Source organism: Candida orthopsilosis, assembly GCF_000315875.1.
Source record: "Candida orthopsilosis Co 90-125, chromosome 3 draft sequence".
NCBI classification, from domain to species: Eukaryota; Fungi; Ascomycota; class Pichiomycetes; order Serinales; family Debaryomycetaceae; genus Lodderomyces; species Lodderomyces orthopsilosis.
In genome coordinates this window covers 507,471-529,097 of record NC_018296.1, presented here as the reverse complement: position 1 = coordinate 529,097, position 21,627 = coordinate 507,471, and the positions used below count along the sequence as shown (strand labels likewise).

Sequence of the window (21,627 nt, the reverse complement as noted above, 5' to 3'; positions counted from 1 at the left end):
CGAGTAGTATTGGGTTGTTTCCTTGTTACCACAAAAATCGCAAGTGAGAAGATTCGAAAATTTCGACTGATTTTACTGCAAAATGACCAAGTTTCTTTTTATTTTTTTACCTTGCAGTTGTAATTGAGCTTGCTCGTGTTGAGAGTATAGTTCGCTTGGCTGCCTGAAGACTCATGTTAAAAGAGACTTCTAACACCGTATGCAAAAATAATCAAAATAAGCTCAGTCAAAAGATCTCTATAAATACATAAAAATCCAACCTAAAGTTATGCCCATTTCCCAATAAGCGCCATTACAAACGCTCCTAAAGTTAAATAGGTAAACGCAACCAATAACTTTTTAATAGACTTGTTTTTAAAGTCTCCTGAATACATGAAATCAAATGCCATCAATTCAGCAATGCTATTGTAAATCAAGATCCCTGCACAAGCTGCATCAAAAATTCCGGTAGTAATCAAGGCTGTTCTTGATCCTGCTGGGTAACTTCCACGTACTATCAACCCTATACCAGATGCAAAAGGGGTGGTTAAGCTGTAGGCGAGCGACATGAGCCATGGGACATACCTTTTTCCTTTTGGCCATTGAGTGGTTGCAAACCTAGTGCCAAGACCCAAGCCTTCAAAAAACTGATGAAAAGAAATAGCAATGTAAAGAGTTACAAAATCATCGCCAGCTATAGTTAATGACAACCCTACAAAAACAGAATGTAGGACAATACCACACTCTAGCACAACACAGTTCAAAATCTTTTGGTATATGCTCTCAAGCTTTGATAAGTCTCGTTTACCAACCTCTGTGATCTCTGTTGAATCATCTGTGCGCTTGGATAAGTTTGACTCTTGTTCCATCTCCTCCACATACACATTTTGTAATCGACCAACTGATTCAAATCCGGTCGGTGAATTGCCATTCTTTTCCGCCTCCAAGTATGCCTTTGCTTTGACTGATAAGCGTTGGTGGGCTATTACGTCAAAGATGAATATAAAAAACACTCCGATCAATGCGATGCCTTCCGCAAACGGGTACTCCGTAAACGGAGGGCCCAAGCATTCGTTGCTAAGATTTGCAGCAGCTTCAGCCATCAAATGGATAAAACCGGTCGCTATAATCACTCCACTCCCGAAATACTTTATAGCATCAAATATCCACCCCGGTACTCTAAACTTTGTTGAATATGCAGCTAACAATGGAGTAAATGACCCTAACGCTGAAACCACAAACAACACGGGAACTGATGAAACTCTGGCAGCCCAGTATTTCCCATTGTATGAGTTGGTACTGAGACAAGTGTCTTCAGTGCCTTCAGTGTTTTGCCTTATATATATAATATCCATGGAATTAGTTACCGAGTGAATAGCATAAGGTTAGTGCCGTTTGTAGTAGGACCAGTCGAAGGTGTTCAAGCCAAACCACTGCAAAAAAAAGTGAATGCTTTGATGTTTCTTAAGTACATTTCTTGAGACGTTAAGCAATTACCCCATGCGGATGCATTATTATACCGTACTAGTTGGCAGTTCAAAAATTATATTGGTTGTGTAGAATTTTGTAATTTCTTGGCTTTGTATTTTGTGAGCCATTAAAGGATAGCCCTATAAAAAAGTCCTTGGCTGTGAAATGTGTACTATTTAGGATCGATATCTGCGATGTGGCCACCGTACTAGTTTTAGGCTGAGTGGATTGTTTTGGGGAGCGTATTAATTCCAGCACCTTTGAAGTTGAAGGATGGATAATTTGGTATTTTGCTAGACATCAGATAACTGGTGATTCGAGCAAGCATCAGCCTTCAAACTTCGACAACGAAGCAATGGCCGACACTGTTTCAAAGCACGTATCTACAAGACTTCATCATATGAGATGATCCTATAGTTTCTGTCTCCGGGTTTAGGTGTGCATACCTAAAACGAAAACAGCCCCTTTCATCCTTTTGAAAAGACCTACAAAGAATCAAATACTAGTCTGGATCTGCATAGTCTTGCCTAGTAGAAGCATAACACCCTAGAGGTATTGAGTAGATTTGCTCACTTTGACCTGTATTGCCTTTTGTTAGCACTCCGATTCCGGTACTAAGCTTCAAATGAAGCGCAAATTTCGATTTTGATCATTGTGAACGACTTTTGCGAAATCAAAACAACACAATAGTTTACCCGGATTACAGAAACGTCTTCACCTCTAATACCATGGATCAAGAGGAAGTCGAAATATATGCGTCTCATCAGCTTCAAAATTCATTCTTGTCTACCATAGATCATCTTCCGTGCGATGTAGTACGGTCACTTTGGTTGATTCAATCATGCAATATTAAAATTGACAAACTCAAACAAGAGTTGAACAATCTGCTACAGAAATATCAAGCAACGGAGAGCTTACCGCAGGAGGAGATTGTTCGGATATATGAATTAAAGCAAAGTATACGACATTTATTTAATGAAACGATACAAGAAGGAAAAACACTAAATAATCAAATGATTATTCACAAGTTACATCTAGAAGATGAGATCAATCAATTGCAAACAATCAAAGAAAAGCAGGTGATAAAAGTGGATGTTGAGGAGTCACAAGAGCAACTTCGTAAACAGTTGAGGCAACATTATAAAGACCAGCCCTTGGTCTCACAGGTTGAGGCAGTTGAGCAACAAAAACATTCCCAGAAGGAACAAAAAAGAGCATCAGCTAAATCCGGTATCAAGTTGGTATTGAGGATACCGAAACAGGATAAGGTTTTTAAGCCAAAGGGTAAGCATGTGGTGAAAAAGAGCAGTACTCAATTGAAGTCAAAGCCAATTAATGCGACTGTTGCAAAGAAGGAGAAGAAACGTATACGAAAAGAGGAGATTTTGCCACAGATGGACCAAGCTGAAGAGGAAGAGGAAGAGGAAGAGGATAATAAACGGTACTGTTTTTGTCAGCAGCCATCTCTTGGCGATATGATTGCATGTGATAATGAAACATCGTGTCCCAATGGAGAATGGTTCCATTATAAATGCGTTGGGTTGTTGAACCGTGTTGACGCTTTAAAGTATACAACTGGTAAAATACCGTGGTACTGCTCAGACGGTTGTAGAAAAGTGGGTGAAGCTGAGAAGGCAAGGCAGCAAGAGATGAAGAAACGCAAGAGAAGACGCAAGTGGTAAAAAAGAGTTCGTTGTTGCTGTATTCAAGTTTTTCTGATGAATCTATACTGTTAATAGTTCTAACATACCACTAATCTCATTAGCTTCTTTACATTTTCCGATTTCCTGTTCAATTTTTCGTAAAAGGGCACTAAAGCTTTCTTCCAATACAACACTTCTATCAATCATTGACCCGTACATCTCCAAAATTACCGCAATGTAATCACTTATAAGATTGAATGACCTTACATCTTCAATATTTTTGGTAAACCATTGTAGCATAGGTAATAATGAAATTTCGTCTCGTTCATATAATGCAATTCTCATTTTACCTCTTGTTTTCAATTCATTCAAAATGGTGATTGTGTGTTCTTTTGGTAAACCCGGAGCAAAAGCACTGTCTAAAGCTTCACTCCATTTGAAACTGTTCAAATATTTCTCAAACTGTTTTAACTTCTTAGTTTGAGGACCACTAGTATTGTTGACAATTTCATATTCTTCTTCTCCTTTGTAATCTCTACCTTTCATCATACGTGCATAAGCATTACTTGTCTCTTGTTTGACACCTTGTTTCACCTTTGGCTCCGTGGTTTTGGTACGTATGGAAATCAAACCTGATGTTAATCCAGCAACAAAATGCTTATGGTTTGATGGTGATACCCCACATGTTAAGACTCCACCACTGCCAAACTTCCATCCGAATTTCACATCCCAATTTGTTGTATTATAGTCAAATACTTTGACATGGCCATCCAATGAACCAATTAATAAACCCTTTTCCTTTGTATCATACAAGCATGTGGTTGATTTTGTAAAGTTATTCAATTGATGGATTTGAGAATTTCTTGTCAAGTCCCAAATCTTTGCATGTGGGCCACCAGCACTGACTATCGTACTAGGATTGATTGCAAGTACATCTTCTACGGGGTTTTCTTGAGTGAAAGATGCAACTGCTCCCGATGGATCCCTGGTATCGAACAATCGTACGATCCCATCATAACAACCAGTAATAATCAAATTCGAATCCCCAGGAAGAAAGTTCACACTTCTGATATAATCGCCATGATGCAGGTCATCAAATGAAAGAATAGGACCTTGTGACGTTTGTGAGATATCCCATACTCGTAAAATACGATCATCAGACCCGGTTATTAAATTAGACCCGACAGTTGGATGAAACTTGGAGACATGGGTAGGATGCAGTGATGGGTTCAAACTGACTAGTAAGTTTCGTGGTTGATAACTATCGTAAATTGATACAAGACCACTTGCATCTGATGCACAGAGCAATTTCCCATCGTATCGAAAATTACAAGAATAAACCACATCTTTGAACCTGGAAAATGTTTTGATTATCAGCCTTGTTTTTGAAGAAAAAATCTGTATTCTAGTGGAAGATGCAACGGCAAAATCATATGGTGATGTGGGATTGAATTCAACATGGTTTATCGAGTGGTTCTCTTTAATTAATTGTGGGCTAATATAACTTCTCCAATACCTTTGTTCAGGTGTAGTTTGGGATGCTAGTGTTGGATTTCGTACCTGTGATATACCTTGTCTTGCCGACGACATGATGGGGTTAACTTACGGTTGCTGAAGGTTGTTTGATAATGTAGGTCAATACGATCTCTGATCAATTTTTTTTCTTTAGAAGCGAAGACCTTCACGTGATCATCTGAAGAAAACAGAACACAAAAAGAATTTTGCAGCTTCCACCATGAAATGCAGTTCACATTGGGATAGCTACGAAAAGGTGAATTCTTGATAAGGGTTCTTCAATTTTGTGTATTTCAATAACTCGAATACCAAAGAACACTCGTCGGCAACATAGCCGGTGAAAATTTGCACCAAATTGGGACAAAAAAATGCGGAATTGAGAGACACGTCGGTTAATCAGAGAAATCTAAAATCTACACATTTTTGCTCTAACGGTCCTATGAGCAATACTTACATGGGCATCAATATTTCCTTATTGATGAGGAGCTTGAGACTTGCTTTCAATGAAATAATACATAAAACTTGGACATTTTGAATTGGGGAAATGCAAAAGATATTGTGTTCGGGCCAACATGAATGGTATTGTGATTGCTCGATTGTTGCTAACACGCGAGAACAATTGCAGTAGTGCAATTTGCTAAGATATAAACAAAACAAACAGCTGCATAAAGCTTAAACCCAACAAAAGATAGAAGAAGACATCCGGTTAATTGGCACGGGCCTTTACTGATATGCAAAGCTCTGCGTATTTAGTTTCAGGCACACACACTTGCGTTGATTTGCTTTTGAACATAAGCAAATACTGCAGGTTATGAGCCTCTCTCTCGTTTTACTTTCCTCTCGATAAATAAAATACCAGTACTTCTCATAATCAAACTAATGTAACATGAACACAAGTTTTGCTTCATCATGTTCTTGTAGCATCATGTGGAGGCCAACAAATTTGAATTTAGAAAATAATCACCAGACTACTTACAACAAAGCTTAATCTAATCTAACAATGTGGTCTTAATAACCTCTTACTAATACGGAGGGAGTGTTTAAGGTACGAAAAAGCAAGTATTTTTGTGCGTGTATATTTTCCTAAAATTACACAAATATTATAGTTTGGTAAGTACACGAACCTAGTAAATATCACAAACATAGAAGGACTCGCAAACCATACATATATTCTTGTTCTATAAACTACACAAATGTTGAAAGCAGTAACTAGGGCGGTTGTATGCATTGTCTTTCAAATTGGAGGCTCATCACCGGCTAGCCACGGGGAGTTTGATACGACACAAAATTGGGAGCACCATTGATCGTATGATGAAAAAGTTTTGAAAAATTTCACCACAAAGGAAGAAATACGTGATCTTGAGAGCAAACTTTCTTGAAAAGAGCCTTTACTTTCAAAGATTTCCTTCAATTGTGCTACAGAACACTACATAAGATGGCTACAAGTCTCTCCGGGGGTCGTTCATACTAGTATTTTTGCTGTTATCTCTCTTTTGTCACGATTCATAGTCCAATTTAATTGAGCACCCAGTTAAGATTTTGTGCGTGTGTACATTTACTATTTATAGAACGTAATATTAATCAAAGCACAACGATTTAACAGCAAAACAAACCAATAAGGAACAAATAAAGCGTCTCGTTTGTGTAAAGTTTGAATGCCAACATTATTACTAAAGTCAGTTGGAAACGAAGTCAAGCGTATATTTTTGATACATTGAGGGGCATACAAGGAACGTTAGTGATTGAGGTTAAAGATCCCAAGGGAGACATGTGTTGTGATGTCTGCATTATTGTGGGTTTTGTCACCCTTGACGCAGGAGGCAATCGTTACCATGACAAGAAAGGCATTTGGTGCATGCTGCAAGATATCGTTATTTAGTAGTTTACTAGCAAAAGTATACACAAATGCAAAATTTTTTTGAGCTTTGATTTAACCCAATATAGAGCAAAGTATCGTTAGTTTGAATTTAACAATAGGGAATAAAACTGAAATTCCATTCCGCTTAGTCAGATTTAAATTTGCGTCTTTGAAGCTTGAAAAGAATGTATATATATATTATGTGTTCTCTAACTAAATAATTTATCGTAGAAGGAACTTATCCCTCAATTCTTAGGTTGCCCAGGTGAAAAGCCCCGTGGACTTTTTATACTAGATTCTTTTTTATTTAAAAGGTTACAAGTTCATTCACAAAGACAGACAGACAGACAACTAGAGAGATCCGTTGCTAATCAACCTCCCTGGCTTGCCGAGAACGTTAAACAGGACAGCATATTCGCCTCACCGAGTCTACAGAAGTCAAAGAACTTTTTATTTTCCTTTGTTTTTCCACGACCTGGTTTCAATAAGAATTCATATCCTGAAGGTCCTTCAAGCTCTCTTCGGATTTGGATCCAGATTCAAGACAATAAATTGATTACCAAGCATTTACTTGACTGAGTTAAAGCATATCAAGAAAACCAGCCCAGTGAACCTTATTCAAATTAGGGACCCACAGAAACAGACCATCCTCGAACTCGTAACCAGTTTGAATTGACACACGGCACCCTCAGAACAAACTCTCGTACATAGCTGTCTCAAACAAAGCTTTTTTGTGTACACGCCCGCCTTAGGAACCGAAGGGAAAAAAATTATAAACAGAAGAGCAACTACGAGAGAGCGAAATATACATATTCAAAAGAATCAACGAAAACTTAGATAAGATAAATCAACACCCATACATAGAGACTATCGAGGCAACATGAGCGACAGGCCAGACAAAGACGAGACACTGCAACAGTTTGGAAAGTTGAGTCTAAACAAGGAGGCTGATGCAAGTAGCCTATCAGTATCATCTATTTCAACAACGTCAACGGCATCAGCATCCACACAATCTACAGCTCAACCACCAGTGTCTTCTCCACCAGTAGCCCCATCAGTGCACACACCACTAAATAGTGACATACAAGCAAGATTATTGGCATTTCAGCAAAAGCGATCTAAGCCAGCTTCAGAACCCATGAATGTGTATAAGCAACACAATGCAACGACGCCCAACGTGACAACAGCGACACCCACACAGCTGTCACTCGCTCCACCAGCACCACCCCCGCATGCGACAGAGTTCAAAAGTGATTCGAAAATAGAGACTTTGTCCCATGTAGAACAAGAGATAGCAACAGCCAACACGGCCCAAGAGTCGTCACCCATAGCCTCCAGCAACCTCGACCCGGCATCTGGATCCACCAAGAGTACAATAAAACCGATAAATGTTAATCCTCAGCACGCAAATGTACCCAATATAAACCTACCCGCGTCTAATAGAAACACACCTGCACAAATACAAACACAGAGCCCCTCACAGAACTCTATTCAATCCCCAACCTTTAAACCACAGGTGAATATTCAAAAGAAACCGTCGCTATCGCAAAGACGAGGAATGAAGTTGAACACAAGTGCGTTCCCTTTTGGTAGTCCTCCTATATCATCGGAATCTCCACCTTCAGCTGCAATGTCACCTACTTCACTTGATGCGACACTTAATCTCAATACTGCTACAACCAAAACCCCAGACCGCGAGCAACCTCCCAAGGAACTCGCCTCTGCTACAGCCAATGCTACTAATACTAATTCCACTACTGCCCCCTCCTCAACCACTTCAACTCCATTTGCAAGCACTATGAATTCCAAACTAGGTACACCGAACGAGTTATCAAGACGATTATCTGAACGGAAAAAGAAACCTAATTTCAAGCTCAATTTGGATTCACCAGGAAGCAATATCCCTTCAAGAAGTAGTAGTTTAGGTAAGTCCAATTCTTCCGGTCCATCAAGTGATAACAGTCCACAACAACAAGATAAAGAGCCACAACTACAAGGTCTCTTTGCGAACTACTCGAAGTATATTGATATCAAATCCGGACAATTAAACTTTGCTGGTAAGGCATCTTTACATTCCAAAGGTATTGACTTTTCCTCGGGTTCATCCTTTCACATTTCACTAGATGAATTTGAATATTTGGAAGAGTTGGGACGAGGTAATTATGGATCAGTTTCTAAAGTATTGCATAAACCTACTGGTGTTTTAATGGCAATGAAGGAAGTGAGACTAGAATTGGATGAAACAAAGTTTACCCAAATCTTAATGGAATTGGATATTTTACACAAGTGTGATTCGCCATACATTGTTGATTTCTATGGTGCTTTTTTCGTTGAAGGTGCTGTTTATATGTGTATTGAATATATGGATGGTGGTTCACTTGACAAAATATTTGGTAACGATGTTGGAGTTGAAGATGAAAGTGAGTTGGCGTATATAACGGAGTCGGTTATTCGTGGTTTAAAAGAACTTAAAGATGAGCATAATATTATTCATCGTGATGTTAAACCAACTAACATATTAGTCAATTCTCAAGGAAAAGTTAAACTTTGTGATTTTGGTGTTTCCGGAAACTTGGTGGCATCAATGGCAAAGACAAATATTGGATGTCAATCATATATGGCACCAGAAAGAATCAAGAGCTTGAAACCAGATGAAGCTACGTACTCTGTTCAATCAGATGTATGGTCATTAGGGTTAACGATATTGGAATTGGCAGTTGGTCATTATCCATACCCAGCAGAAACATATGACAATATTTTTTCCCAATTGAGTGCGATTGTCGATGGTGAACCACCAAAGTTGAATGCAACAAAGTACTCGAAAGAGGCACAGTATTTTGTTAAATCATGCTTAAATAAAAATCCCGACTTCAGACCTTCATATGGTGCATTACTACAACATCCATGGCTAGTAAAATATAGAGACCAGCCTCAACACTTAGACAAGACGGTTCAAGAAAGAATGAACCAATTGAAACATGGTGGAGTTCCTGCATCTACGTTAACCACAACCACCACAACTACCCCATCATCATCATCGTCACCTGCTGCCAAAGCCAAGCCTTCCGCAGCCGCTGCATCAATTCCACAAAGGGCAAATAATGCCGAATCAGTTCATTCATTACTCAAGAGGAAAGTCCGCGCTCCGGCTTTGCATAGAGGTGGTTTACCCCAAGTTAATAACAAGAATTTTTTACAAAATTTGAATAATCAAAGCAATGGTGGCAAATAAACAGAGGATAATTTTATAGAATAGTATATATGTATATTCAAGTTGTACTTAGATAAACTCGTCATTGATAGTAGCATTAAATAAACAACGCGGAACGCTTGATGTAGAACCTTATCAATTCCTTACACATGAAAACTATCCTGAATATTACTAAAGCATCTTTGACATGTACGGGCCGTCTAACTCATACCCCAATTTAGCATAATAGTTCCTTACACCAACCCCGGAGATAACACTAATCTTCAGTGAACCATGTTCTTCTTTAGCAATCCTTGCTGCTTCTTCCATCAATAATGTACCAAATCCTTGATGTTGAAATTTCCTTGGATCTCTAGAATGCAAAGGAACAACTGATCCATAAACATGTAGCTCCCTAACTATAGAAGTTTGTTGTTTTGTGAACTCCTTTCTATAAGTGTACTTCTTGCTAGCTTTTCTTAAACGTAACAATCCAATAAGGATATCTTGTTTTGGATCTTCATAACTTAAAAATGTTTCCCAACCGCCATTGGCATAGTAATCACGACGAATTAGTTCAACTTGATCAGGAACAACTTTATGATGAACCTCTTGAATACCAACTTCACGTGTACGTACATCACGACATGATGTACCGAAATCCTTCATTCTTGCCAAGGCCAATTCACGTAAGTTACCATTTTCAACACCCGATGTGACGAGGGGCATGGGGATATCTCTTTGCACACGGTAGATACGAGTCCATGGTGGAACCAATGCTAATATCCTAGCAACTAAGTCAATCAATGCATTGGCATTGTAAGACTTGTACAACCCCTGTTTCCATAACTCATATAGCCCTGTACCTCTAATGACCAATGTAGGGTATAACTTTAATCCATCAGTTCTGAAATCAGGGTTTTCAAAATACTCTTTAAATTGCTCCAAATCTCGTTCCATTCCTACATTAGGTAAATCAGGCATCATATGACTAACTACTTTGTAACCTGCATCTTTTGCAACTGCGAATGTTTCACAAACAGCTTTGACAGTATGACCACGATTAGTATCTCTAGCAACATCTTCATAAACACTTTGTACACCAATCTCCAATCGCGTACATCCATATTTCAACATATCGCTTAAATGTGTTTCGGTACAATAATCTGGTCTTGTTTCAATGGTGATACCTACACATTTGGTTTGTGATTGTTGAGAAAACTCAATGGCTTCATCAATGTCTTTACCATTGAAACCAGTAAGGGCATTGTGTAATTGGGTAATGAAATTCTCACGATAATCGATTGGTAACGACATAAAAGTACCTCCCATAATAATATACTCCACTTTATCGATGGAATGACCCAACAGCCTCAACTGATCAACTCTACCTCTAGCTTGCTCGTAAGGATCGTATCTTGCTCTAATGGCTCTCATTGAAGTAGGTTCATAACCCGTATAAGATTGGGTTGAATATTCGAAATCTGAATCAGGTCCTCCAGGACAATAAACACAAATGTTACCAGTATAAGCAATATGAGGACATCTATGGGGTTTACACATGACAGCGACAACCGCAATCCCCGAAGCCGTACGTACGGGCTTAGCTTTCAATTTAGGTATAAGGTATTTTTTATGTTGATCAGGTATCGAGGATATAATATCAGTTAATCGTGGCTGACTCTTGAGTTTATGTTTTTTGGCATATCGGGTAATAAGTCCATTCAAGTTGATATCTTTTGATGATTTTAAGGATGCAACCAAGTCGAGTGAAATATCGGCACAACATTGAATAAACCTTTCCTTTTCGGGCACTTGTTTTGCTTTATTTTGTGATGGCATTTTGTAGGTCTATATTGTGGTAATGTATGTGTATGTTATGTAGGGGAATAATTATGATGGATTACTGTTGGTAAAGACTCTATTGGTCATCGGAGGAGATTTAAATTTTTTTTTAAACCACCCATTGTCGCAAAATCATTTCTTTTGGCAATGTCTTACACTGCCAGTTTGCGTCATTGGATAAATTTTCTTTTTGACCATTCAGATTTTTCACCAGCCCAATGTACCCTAGAAAAAGGATTGATCTTTCACTCAAAATGCTAGGTACGAGAAGAGCAATGGGGGTTGCCGTTTTCAAGACACCCCTCAATAGACAATGCATAGCGCCTATACTCCGATCATCTCCACCAGCAGCCCACTACTCAACGAAAGAATCTACCTCTTCTTCAAAACCACAAGCTAAAAAGAAAAAGACCATGAATATAGCAAATGTACCACTTTCATACATTGGTGTTATGTCTGACTTATATATCCCGCCGCGTATTCTCAAGTATTCGCCATTTTCATGGCCTAAATTGATGTTGCGTCGATTACTCACTTTTGCATTCAATACCTACAATGTCATCAAATACAAACGTGAAATTGCTCAACCTTTACAATTCAATGAATGGAAAGATAAAGCTATTGAAAACTACGTTAAAACAAACAAAATTTTTGCTCAAGCTTGTAACAGTTTTGGCTCAACTACACCATCTCTGCGTGATGTTTCCAAATTCATCAATTTAAAATTAAATCAATGTTGTGGTAAACATTTACTTGATGTACTCAATTTACGTGCCACCAATTTCCAACCAGAGTATAAAATCAGTTGGGATTTGAAATCAATTGATGCAAACCCCAAGATCAGTATGTTTAGTGTGATCCCAGATCAAGATGGAATTGGATGTTATGTCCAGTTTATAATGAAGTTGAAAACTACACAGCATGTCACAGTTACTAAACGAGTTGATGGTGAGTTGATTCAAGATGTTGAAAGCCAAAGCACTGATTACCTTGTATACTCAATGAATCCATTCAATGGGCAAATTTTGTTGGTGGGTAAATTATTTGAAAGTGATGATAAACGAGGGTTGAAGCCTGAATTGGACGCTTTTGACGCTCATGCTATGCAAAAGTTTGTTTTGAAAGCAGCTGATATTTATCGTGATGCACCAAAGTAAAGCAAACGGAGCAGTAAACTTGTAAATAGTATGTATAAAGAAGGAGACATTACACTTTTACTCAATCCTTGAGAGCTGCTCTCTGCATTTTAGATACAAGGAGACTAAGTTAAATGAAAACACCTTTTGAATTGAACCCTATATAATCACAATATTTAACAAATAAAACTCAACCGAAAAGAAAAGCCAATAGTCTTTTTGAATAACCTCTCCTGATATAACAAATAAACTCCCAATTGTCTAATTTTTATCAAAATACCGCAAAGCTCACCAACATCTCCTCCTCCGCATACTTCAACTATGATTCCTCTATTTCATTCGTTTCGTCACACTCACTCCATGAGAAAAACATCTTCATGAGGAGTTGCTCTAGGCTTCACATCGAAATCATCCTCTTCATCAACTTCAGTATATCCAATCTCTTCAAGCAAACCACGCAAACTTTGTCTATTATTCAACGTTCCACTTTGTGATCTTGAATCACGTCTTTTCAACTCTTGTGGGGTTAAAATGACATCAGCCAACGAGCCAGGTAAGAAATCCTCCTCAAACACTGCATCAGAGTTGCCCTGAGGCTTACTACTATTGTAATCGAAACCATTGCTCTCTCTTCCTTCATCCTCTTCGTCATCAAAAACTGGTGACGCTAAGGAGATGTTTTGGTACAGACACTGCAAGTTATTTGGCTTAATGGGTAAGCTATAATCATTAACTTGAGAAAAAGCAGTTGATGCACCAGAACTGAATGAAAAACGAGAAGTTGGTGTATTTGCTGAAGGCGTTGACGACTGGATGTTTACACCTGACGTGGCACATGATTGTGGTGGCGAAATTGCTGTCCTTAAAGTAGGAAATTGCCCACCAGTTGAATAAGACCTACGTATAGTATTCTGCAGTTGAGTTGTTGGCACATTGAACGCTGAAACATCAGAGAGTGCATTGGAATAGGTATTTCCCAAGCTATGTGGTTGGTTATGTGAACTGACTCTCCTATGTTGGACACCCCATTGTGGATATTGATAATCAGCTGGCTTTGTGTACTGCTCAACTGGTGACCAACTAAGTGATTCTTGCTTGCGGGGTGTTTGCTGCTCTTGTTGCAGCTGTCTCACGAACCTGGTAATACTATCATCAGTTAAAGTGTTGAGCGAAATTGGAGCCTCTTGTGGTGTGACATGACGGGATTGGGTATAATGCTGCTGTGGTTGCTGGTATTGTTGCTGTTGCTGTTGCTGTTGCTGTTGTGGGTATAAATTTTGTTGCCCAAATTGCGGAAATGCTGGCTGTTTTGAAGGCTGTGATTGTTGTTGTGATTGTGAATGTTGGTTCACGTGATAGTTATTATAATAACCAGTACTTGAAAGTGTGGCAACTCCAGCAGGGTGTGCATCTGGAGGAGATACACTGGTATAACGTGCACGTGCAGTGAATTCCTCTTCTGGATTTTCCATCCTGCCATAAGAATACTCAGGCGAGGCTTTCGTTTGACTTGAAGCATTACCTTGATTTATATTGTAATTCGTAGTTTGTCCATGGCTATACCTTTGTTGTTTTGCACCATAACTTTGATTAGAATAACCATTACCATTATTATTTCCATTAGTACTTAAGATATTCTTTGCATTAACTCTTGTACCATCAGGTAAATAATGAGCCAAGGCACATTTCAAACCAAATTTGCAATTTCCGCGCAAAAAGTATTTACAAGGCAACCTATCAGCAGCTAAAGCGCCTTCAACATTATGAGAAAATGGACATGAGTCACCAGCTTGACAATTTCCTTGTTTGAAGAACTTACATGGAACATGACTCAAATTTTTATTGGCGTTTGATGATGAACCATTAGTGACTGGCACCGTACCGGGTGGACCTGTATTTGGAGGTAAGTCAGCACCTAATGAACTAAGGTCAAATGCCTGACCAAGTGGTTGACGTGGCTGCTTATCATTGTTATTGGCAATTGTGGCGCCGTGATGATGATGTTGAAATTTGAAATTATTGTCCTGCAGATACAGGGAAGCCTTCGATTGAGGCATGATTAATAAGTACCACTATTAACGAATTTATTGAATTTGAGATTGTAAGAAGGGTGTGTGCGGGGGTGATATTGGTGAATATTGGTACGTTTAGGCAACGATGATTCGTTGGTTAAATGAGAAAGCTTTATATCTTTGACTGTTGTCTTATCAATTAAAAACAGATAGAGGGGGGGATCACAAAAGTGTGAAAAAGAAAAAAAAACTGTGGATTGAATTTCTTCACACAATGAAATAGAAAAAAAACAAAAAGGAACGATAGAGAAAAAAAGAATGCGTTTAAAGAGAGTCAAGAACAATATCTGTGTATTGCCCCTCCGTGATAGCATAAAGTACAAGTAAAGATAAACAAGCACACAGTTATGTAGCCATTATGAGTCAACTTATGTAAAGACGTTGTACAATAAAAGAAATCGTTGTGGTGGTGGTGGCTTACTCAGAATTTAGAAATCCCTCAAAGGCAAACAATACAATAAGAATAAACAGCAATAACTTTATTGTTCTTTTATATTGTTTGTTAGTGAATATACACCATTATCAAAATGCACAATGCACTAACGTCAGTTCCTATTGTTTATTACGTTATAAAGCTAAAAGAAAACTTGACGAATAAGCCCTTCCACAGTAGTGCTTAGAAAAGTTAGGAGAACCTTTAAAGGGATGAAACAATTCAATAAAAAACTAAGTTAGAAGACGGACAAATTAAAAGATAATGTGAAATGAAACCGTTTTTAGACGCTGAAGTAGATTCTACACAAAATTAAAATAAATTACACATTTCTTACATAAGTGAGACCGTTTGTATTACATAATTGTTCTCTTTTCTCACCTTATCTCACATATAATAGGTCATTACACAAAACATTGTTCTTTATCTATTAGGAATACATCCATATACACACGGTTTACGCATATTAGACGAAGTTGGTTTGATTGAGCATCCTTTGATAAAGAAAACACTCTCCATGTAAATTTATCATGTCCCTAACGTATTGGGCACTTTCCAAGTAAACATAACTCGTCTCGTTGCTTTGATAACCTCTATTTTTATCGCAATTGCAATTCCTATCCCCTTTCAGTTGATTCTAAAATGTTTTGTCCTGATCTAGATGCGCATTGACTACACTATTAAAGGGTACCACTTTAGGTCGCCCGACACCACTATCGATCTTGGTCATGCGCGATCCCTTGTCTTAGTCTGAGGTATTCAAAAGGAAAGTAACACTATCGCCAATTTCTGAAGAGCCAGCTCGCTAATATTGCAAACGAAAGGATTAGATCTGCTATAAATTTCTTTTGGTTTTGAGGCTCACAACCATTACACAAGTATTTAGCTGCGTCACTTTATGTTTCTTTGTTATCGAGCAACTTCAAATGACGAGAGTAGATTAAACCTTGTTGGTATTTAATCCTTTCTGTTTTCTCGGCAACTGGTTTGGGTCGAGAGGGGCTGAGTTTGTTTGGTACTGTATGTGGTGGTTAATTACTGCATTATTGTTTTCTTGCCTTTCGTCTAATAACGTTGTCATGACAACCTAGTCAGGGGCTTAAACAATAGGAAAATTTGTGGAAATTGAATTCGATTCGGATTAACACAAAATTCCCCATTCGGAGATACGACTAAAAGTGATGCGAGTACTCCAATTTAGAACTTGTCTCTGTATTCATAACTATACAAAACTAAAACACCCCGCATCTTTCGTCTCTAACGACGATCACTAGATCCAATACCTCTCTTACCACTAAACAAATGTTTAGGCAAAGCAGCAGTTGAATGTCTATCACCTTCACCTTGTCTTGCCATTCTATTTCTTTCTCTTCTTTGAATCTTGGCCAATCTTTCAGCTTGGGATCTCATTGCTCCATCACTAACACCATCATTCAATCTGTCCGATTGTGAAGCTGCTTGCTTCTTCTTGGCCAATTTTCTTGCTTTGATGCCTTGGTTCTGTCTTAAGATGTCAACACCTGAAGCTTTACTCTCATCATTAGCTCTTCTCTTTTTACCAATAGATTCACGTAATTTATCAGTATCATGACCGATGTTGTACATGTGTTCTTCCAAGTCGCCAAATGACTTCTTGATTTGATCTCTTGGCATTATAGCTTTATTCTTTAATGATTTTCTATTTCTACCTTCGATGATCATGGTCTTTTGTTTGTTTCTAATCCATTGGGCTTTATCTTTGATATCTTGTATTTCCTCTTCCGTCATATCCATATTAGCATCATTAGTCTCATCGTCAGAATCGTAAAATCCTTCTTGTTCTAATCTTTCTTCTTCTTCTTCCAATGCTTGCAATTTGGCAGCAATATCCGGATCCAAATAATCATACACGTTTTTACCATCCAATAATTCAGGCATGGTGTCTTGTTTCCATTCTTCATCGTCAAGAATATACTTGTCTTTCAAATTGATGTTGAAAACACCTGCACCACCATTCTCAGCTTCATAATCTCTAGCCAATTTTCTCCTATTTGGATCATTTGGATCATATTTGAGCATTTCCTTAGCTCCTTCTGGTATATACGGCAACCTTTCAATATCATCTCTTTGTTGTGGTTGAGCAACATGAATTTTATTCAAAACATTGTTGACTCTAGCGGTTCCCTTTAACTTCTGTTCAATTCTAGCAGTCAATAGCTTTTCACATGCGTGGTTACGTACTTGCATGACATTTTCTTCTTCGTAACATGAAGTATGCATAATCTCAACTCCAGGAACAGATTTCAAAGTGTCCAACATTTCTTGTTTTTCAGCATCTAAATCTTCAACTTTGATAATATCTGACTTGTTCATAACAACCATGACTGATTTGTTAGCAAACAATGGTTTAATCGAATGGAATAATTTGACTTGAGCCTCGATTGAAAAACCACACTGTTCACTCAAATCCATAAAGTACAACACACATGATCTTAAATGGGCAATTGCGTATATACTTTGCATTTCAATATTGTTCATCTCTTCAGTTGGACGATCCAAAATACCTGGGGTATCAATTGCTTGGAATCTAAGATATTTGTAATCGAAATGACCCACATATAATGACTTTGTGGTGAATGCATATGGCTGAACTTCAACATCTGCTTTGGTGATACATCTCAAAAATGACGATTTACCAACATTTGGGTATCCACAAATCAACAATGTACGGGTGTTTGGATCAATGCTAGGTAATCTGCCCAAATGTTGTCTAACTTGTTCCAAATAGATAAATGGATCTTTCAATTTTTTAGTTAAAGTAGCCATACGACCCAAAGCAGCTCTTTTCAACTGTTTACATTGATACAATGATTGACCAAACTTCAAAAGACGTACATAGTCTCTACTCACTTGTTCAATTAAAGTCTTGGCTTTGGATACAGCGGCTAAGGAGACTTTATAATGATTTTTTTCATACAATGTATCCATTAAATCACGATGGAAAGGATGAACATCATTGATATTAGGAAATCCACTTAATAAATCATTAAATTTCTCAACAAAACCTTCAGCCGTGAATTTGACTTTTCTCATGTAAAAAGCACGAATACGAGTGATTTTAAACCCTGGTCTAATGACGGTGGGGGTTTTTCTTTGAGTACGGTTCAATATTATATCCAACATATCGTTGGATGTTGGCACCGGCGGTATATCTTTCCATGATAACTGCATTTTGGGTTAGTTATTAGTAGTTTGAATAAGGAAGTAACTTTGATAAAGAATTATTATGAATGGGTTTTTTCTTCCTAGATGAGATGAGGTTTCCATTTTTTTTTTCTGAGGAGAGAGAGACAGAAATTTCTCTTTGTGTTTTCTCATCTAAACAATTTTCGTTTTATAGTCCAACACACTATAGTTATATATATGTACAAATTCTATTACAGTAAACTTTTCAATTAGTCAACAAACTCATCAAATATTAAATGAATTTATTTGTGGTTTTTCGAATTAGTAGCTTGTTCAATTTCCTTTATGGCAGGTTCAGCAGTCTCTAAAACATCATGCTCGACAATTTCAGTACTGTTTTCCTTGTCATCATCATCAAACAATTCCTCCTTGTAGTGCTCTGGGTACTTCTTGAAGCAAGTTCTCATGTTTTCAAACTTCTTAATACAGTCAATACCTTTTGGTTCAGTTTCAGAGTAGATAAAACATGAAAATGCTTCTTTAAACTCTTCTCCACATGGTCCATGGGCCATTCCACCTAAGCAAGGACAGTCCCAGTTGATCTCACCAGTTTCTGGGTTGTAAGCGGCACCTTGATAATTGTCTTCTTTAGAGTCCCCACTGGAAGAATTGCTTGATTTATCCCCTCCCTCTTTGCCACTCAGTTTCACGTCACTTGACTTTTCATCCAATTTCTCTACTTTGTCTTTCTTTTCCGAGGCTTCACTTTTTGGTTTATCTGCAAGAGCGTCTTTGCTCTCTTGTTTCTTCTCTACCTTCTCAGGATCACTAGCTTCATGTCTACTTGTGTCAGAGTCCAACTTTTCAGCTGCTTGTTTACCAGTAGACGAGTCTGAAGAGACGTCCTTGGAATCAAGGGCGCCAGCGTTTTTTGTCAAATCAGTTTTCAATTTTTCAATGTCGGCAATTTCATCAGAACCTTTTTGTTTTTGTAATTGCTCTTGCTCGGTTCTAAACTTTTCTTGATGCTTGTCAGCCATGGCAGCCCCTTCTTCGAAATTATCCTGAATACTTTCAGCTACTCCTAAAACTGTTTCATTTTGGATTGAGTTTGACCATGACAAATAAACAATGGCAACGGAAATTGGTACAATTGCACCAACGGCCAATTTTGAGTTAAATTGAGTCCTTGCGGTTGAGCTACCCGTTGAGTATGTTCTTGCAAATCTTGCACTTTGACGAGCAATTGTAGATCTGGTAAATTGTCTAAGCATAACTAAGTGATGAGTCGTTTGTTTGGTGATGCACAGGTTGTCTTAGTAATTCGATTTGACAATTGCTGAAAAAAAAAAAGAGAAATCTGCGAGAAATAGCAAACGTTCTCGGCTTAAACGTTTGTAATAAATCGGTGATAAATCGGACCATCAACGTGCTAGGATTGGCTTTCCGATGACCTCAAGCAATAGTTGATTGGGATGGAGCCCCTGTTTGAGGTATTTAGCGCCTTCAACCCTCCGTGCTAGCCCTTACATCGTTTTCCTCTACATCATTTCCAAGCTCTTTTCTGTTGGTCATAAATGAACTAGATAACCAAGATACAGTACGATCGCACACGGTCACTTAAGGGCTTGGATATGTAGTGATACATTGGTTCTATCTGCCCTTGCAACAACTTAAAAACAGTTTGATTATTTGTAGTATTCTACTCTTTATTTACTCTACTCATTATGATGATACACCAAGTAATTTGGTAAACCAACCACTTCATATCCCAACCTCTTCGCCATTTTTGCAAATCCTTCAGTTTCAATCAAATGATAAAATGGGAACGATGGGAACATAGCTCCATCTCTATGAACATCAGCCTTGACCATTACTGCACCACCTCCAACCCCATCCAAGGCCATTTCCGTATTGACATCTTGATTCGGATCGTAAAAGTGAGCCATTAAAGCTCTGTACGTGGCCATTTCCGAGTATCCTTCAACAATAATTTCGTCATCACCCAAACCAGCCGCCAATTTCAAACCTTCCTCACTTTCAACCCAATTGTTGTAATCATACGGCCTGATTGATTGTTGTTGTTTCTCTTCATCGTAGTACCTTTGATACACGTTTGCCGATAACACAGGCTTATTATGGGCCACCAAATCTTGGATCAAGTTTGGGGGTGTTTCAACAATATCGGCATCCAACCACAAGATCCAAGATGTAGAAGGTGAAATGGTGGAAAATACTAATGAGTTTCTTGCCAATGCCATCATTGATCTTCTCTCTTTCTGTACCTTGAATGCGTGTCTTTCCTTTTCCAACTGACTTCCCAAGGAGTTTGAATCTTGTCTCAACAAGGTAACCTTCTTAAAGTTCAATGTATTACTAGCTTTACTCTTTTTCAACGCTGTTTCTAAATTCTTCAATGCTTCATCACCTTCCTCTGTTCTTGGGAATATAAAACCCAAAGAAATCAATGAGTGATCATAAGTCAACTTGTTCAAATTTTCCCAATATTCAGGTAAAAATTTTGTCATTGGAGTTAAAATCAACACTTCTTCCTTCTTGGCCAACGCATCGGATGATGAAGATAATTTATTCAAGTCGTAATGGGATATATGATTCTTTGGCAAATTCTTCACCATTACTGAATCTTTATTGTTGGAGGTGAACCATGATTTTGATTTCCTGTCATAGCTGTATTTGGGAGTTGTTTTGGGTGACGATACAGATGAAGATCCAAATAGGAAAAAGTAGATGAAAAGGAGAATCGTAATTGGCGCCAAAAGTGCCAATGGTTTTCTTCGTATGTAGTTGACGTATGGATTTCTATAAGGTACCATGATTGAGTAAAATAGGACGGTTGCGATGATCGGATGTTATTAACCAAAGTGGGGCTTTATACTAGCGTGATTGGATAGCACCAGTGACAACAGGGTGGATGCAAGGAAATAAAAGTCTGGCACAATATCTGTTGATACGCTTAATTCAAAACACGTTACGGAATCAATTTTTTCTTTTTCTCTTTCAAAATTTTCTCGACCAAACTTCATCGAAGGTTCAAGGATTTCTACAAGAGCCACACCAAATCGTAAAACAGGGCATAACATTAGAATCGAAAAAAAATAAACTATAAACCTATCAAAGGCTATAACATACAAGTCTACTTGAAAACTTTACCATCAGAGATTTCTCTTTTTTCGCCGTTGATAACAACCGGTTCATCCCAAGCCAACATGTTGTCAAAAAACTTCTTGTCTTCTTCCTTTGATGCATCCAATTTGGTGAATTCATAAGATTCCCAATCTGGAGCAACATCGAAGGCTGGAA

At 38.1% G+C, this 21,627-nt stretch overlaps 11 protein-coding genes across 11 annotated transcripts in view; 3 read left to right on the top strand and 8 right to left on the bottom strand. All coding sequences in view use genetic code 12, as the record gives it.

The window, feature by feature from the left end:
* Positions 1 to 266: 266 nt before the first annotated feature.
* On the bottom strand, positions 267 to 1,334 carry CORT_0C02460 (hypothetical protein; the record flags this gene model as incomplete). Its single annotated transcript, XM_003868477.1, has 1 exon — positions 267 to 1,334. One exon carries the CDS (start codon positions 1,332 to 1,334, stop codon positions 267 to 269), a length of 1,068 nt encoding a protein of 355 aa, XP_003868525.1.
* An 843-nt stretch (positions 1,335 to 2,177) lies between these two features.
* Positions 2,178 to 3,131, top strand: CORT_0C02450 (Yng1 protein; the record flags this gene model as incomplete). The annotated part of the gene is made up of 1 exon (XM_003868476.1): positions 2,178 to 3,131. One exon carries the CDS (start codon positions 2,178 to 2,180, stop codon positions 3,129 to 3,131), a length of 954 nt encoding a protein of 317 aa, XP_003868524.1.
* Positions 3,132 to 3,173: 42 nt separating this feature from the next.
* Positions 3,174 to 4,682, bottom strand: CORT_0C02440 (Utp15 small subunit (SSU) processome component; the record flags this gene model as incomplete). The annotated part of the gene is made up of 1 exon (XM_003868475.1): positions 3,174 to 4,682. One exon carries the CDS (start codon positions 4,680 to 4,682, stop codon positions 3,174 to 3,176), a length of 1,509 nt encoding a protein of 502 aa, XP_003868523.1.
* A 2,663-nt stretch (positions 4,683 to 7,345) lies between these two features.
* On the top strand, positions 7,346 to 9,697 carry CORT_0C02430 (Pbs2 MAPK kinase (MAPKK); the record flags this gene model as incomplete). Its single annotated transcript, XM_003868474.1, has 1 exon — positions 7,346 to 9,697. One exon carries the CDS (start codon positions 7,346 to 7,348, stop codon positions 9,695 to 9,697), a length of 2,352 nt encoding a protein of 783 aa, XP_003868522.1.
* Positions 9,698 to 9,847: 150 nt separating this feature from the next.
* CORT_0C02420 (Elp3 protein) lies at positions 9,848 to 11,497 on the bottom strand (the record flags this gene model as incomplete). The annotated part of the gene is made up of 1 exon (XM_003868473.1): positions 9,848 to 11,497. The coding sequence occupies one exon, from the start codon at positions 11,495 to 11,497 to the stop codon at positions 9,848 to 9,850; it is 1,650 nt and encodes a 549-aa protein (XP_003868521.1).
* A 221-nt stretch (positions 11,498 to 11,718) lies between these two features.
* Positions 11,719 to 12,657, top strand: CORT_0C02410 (Mba1 protein; the record flags this gene model as incomplete). Its single annotated transcript, XM_003868472.1, has 1 exon — positions 11,719 to 12,657. One exon carries the CDS (start codon positions 11,719 to 11,721, stop codon positions 12,655 to 12,657), a length of 939 nt encoding a protein of 312 aa, XP_003868520.1.
* Positions 12,658 to 12,989: 332 nt separating this feature from the next.
* On the bottom strand, positions 12,990 to 14,693 carry CORT_0C02400 (hypothetical protein; the record flags this gene model as incomplete). The annotated part of the gene is made up of 1 exon (XM_003868471.1): positions 12,990 to 14,693. One exon carries the CDS (start codon positions 14,691 to 14,693, stop codon positions 12,990 to 12,992), a length of 1,704 nt encoding a protein of 567 aa, XP_003868519.1.
* Positions 14,694 to 16,398: 1,705 nt separating this feature from the next.
* CORT_0C02380 (Nog1 GTPase) lies at positions 16,399 to 18,351 on the bottom strand (the record flags this gene model as incomplete). The annotated part of the gene is made up of 1 exon (XM_003868470.1): positions 16,399 to 18,351. One exon carries the CDS (start codon positions 18,349 to 18,351, stop codon positions 16,399 to 16,401), a length of 1,953 nt encoding a protein of 650 aa, XP_003868518.1.
* A 257-nt stretch (positions 18,352 to 18,608) lies between these two features.
* CORT_0C02370 (hypothetical protein) lies at positions 18,609 to 19,580 on the bottom strand (the record flags this gene model as incomplete). Its single annotated transcript, XM_003868469.1, has 1 exon — positions 18,609 to 19,580. The coding sequence occupies one exon, from the start codon at positions 19,578 to 19,580 to the stop codon at positions 18,609 to 18,611; it is 972 nt and encodes a 323-aa protein (XP_003868517.1).
* A 444-nt stretch (positions 19,581 to 20,024) lies between these two features.
* Positions 20,025 to 21,140, bottom strand: CORT_0C02360 (Mnn9 hypothetical protein of N-linked outer-chain mannan biosynthesis; the record flags this gene model as incomplete). Its single annotated transcript, XM_003868468.1, has 1 exon — positions 20,025 to 21,140. The coding sequence occupies one exon, from the start codon at positions 21,138 to 21,140 to the stop codon at positions 20,025 to 20,027; it is 1,116 nt and encodes a 371-aa protein (XP_003868516.1).
* A 320-nt stretch (positions 21,141 to 21,460) lies between these two features.
* The window catches only part of CORT_0C02350 (Cam1 translation elongation factor eEF1 gamma), a gene marked incomplete at both ends in the record, with an annotated part of 1,272 nt that continues 1,105 nt past the window's right edge, over positions 21,461 to 21,627 (bottom strand). The window contains one exon of the mRNA XM_003868467.1: positions 21,461 to 21,627. Coding sequence (XP_003868515.1) covers positions 21,461 to 21,627 — 167 coding nt within the window.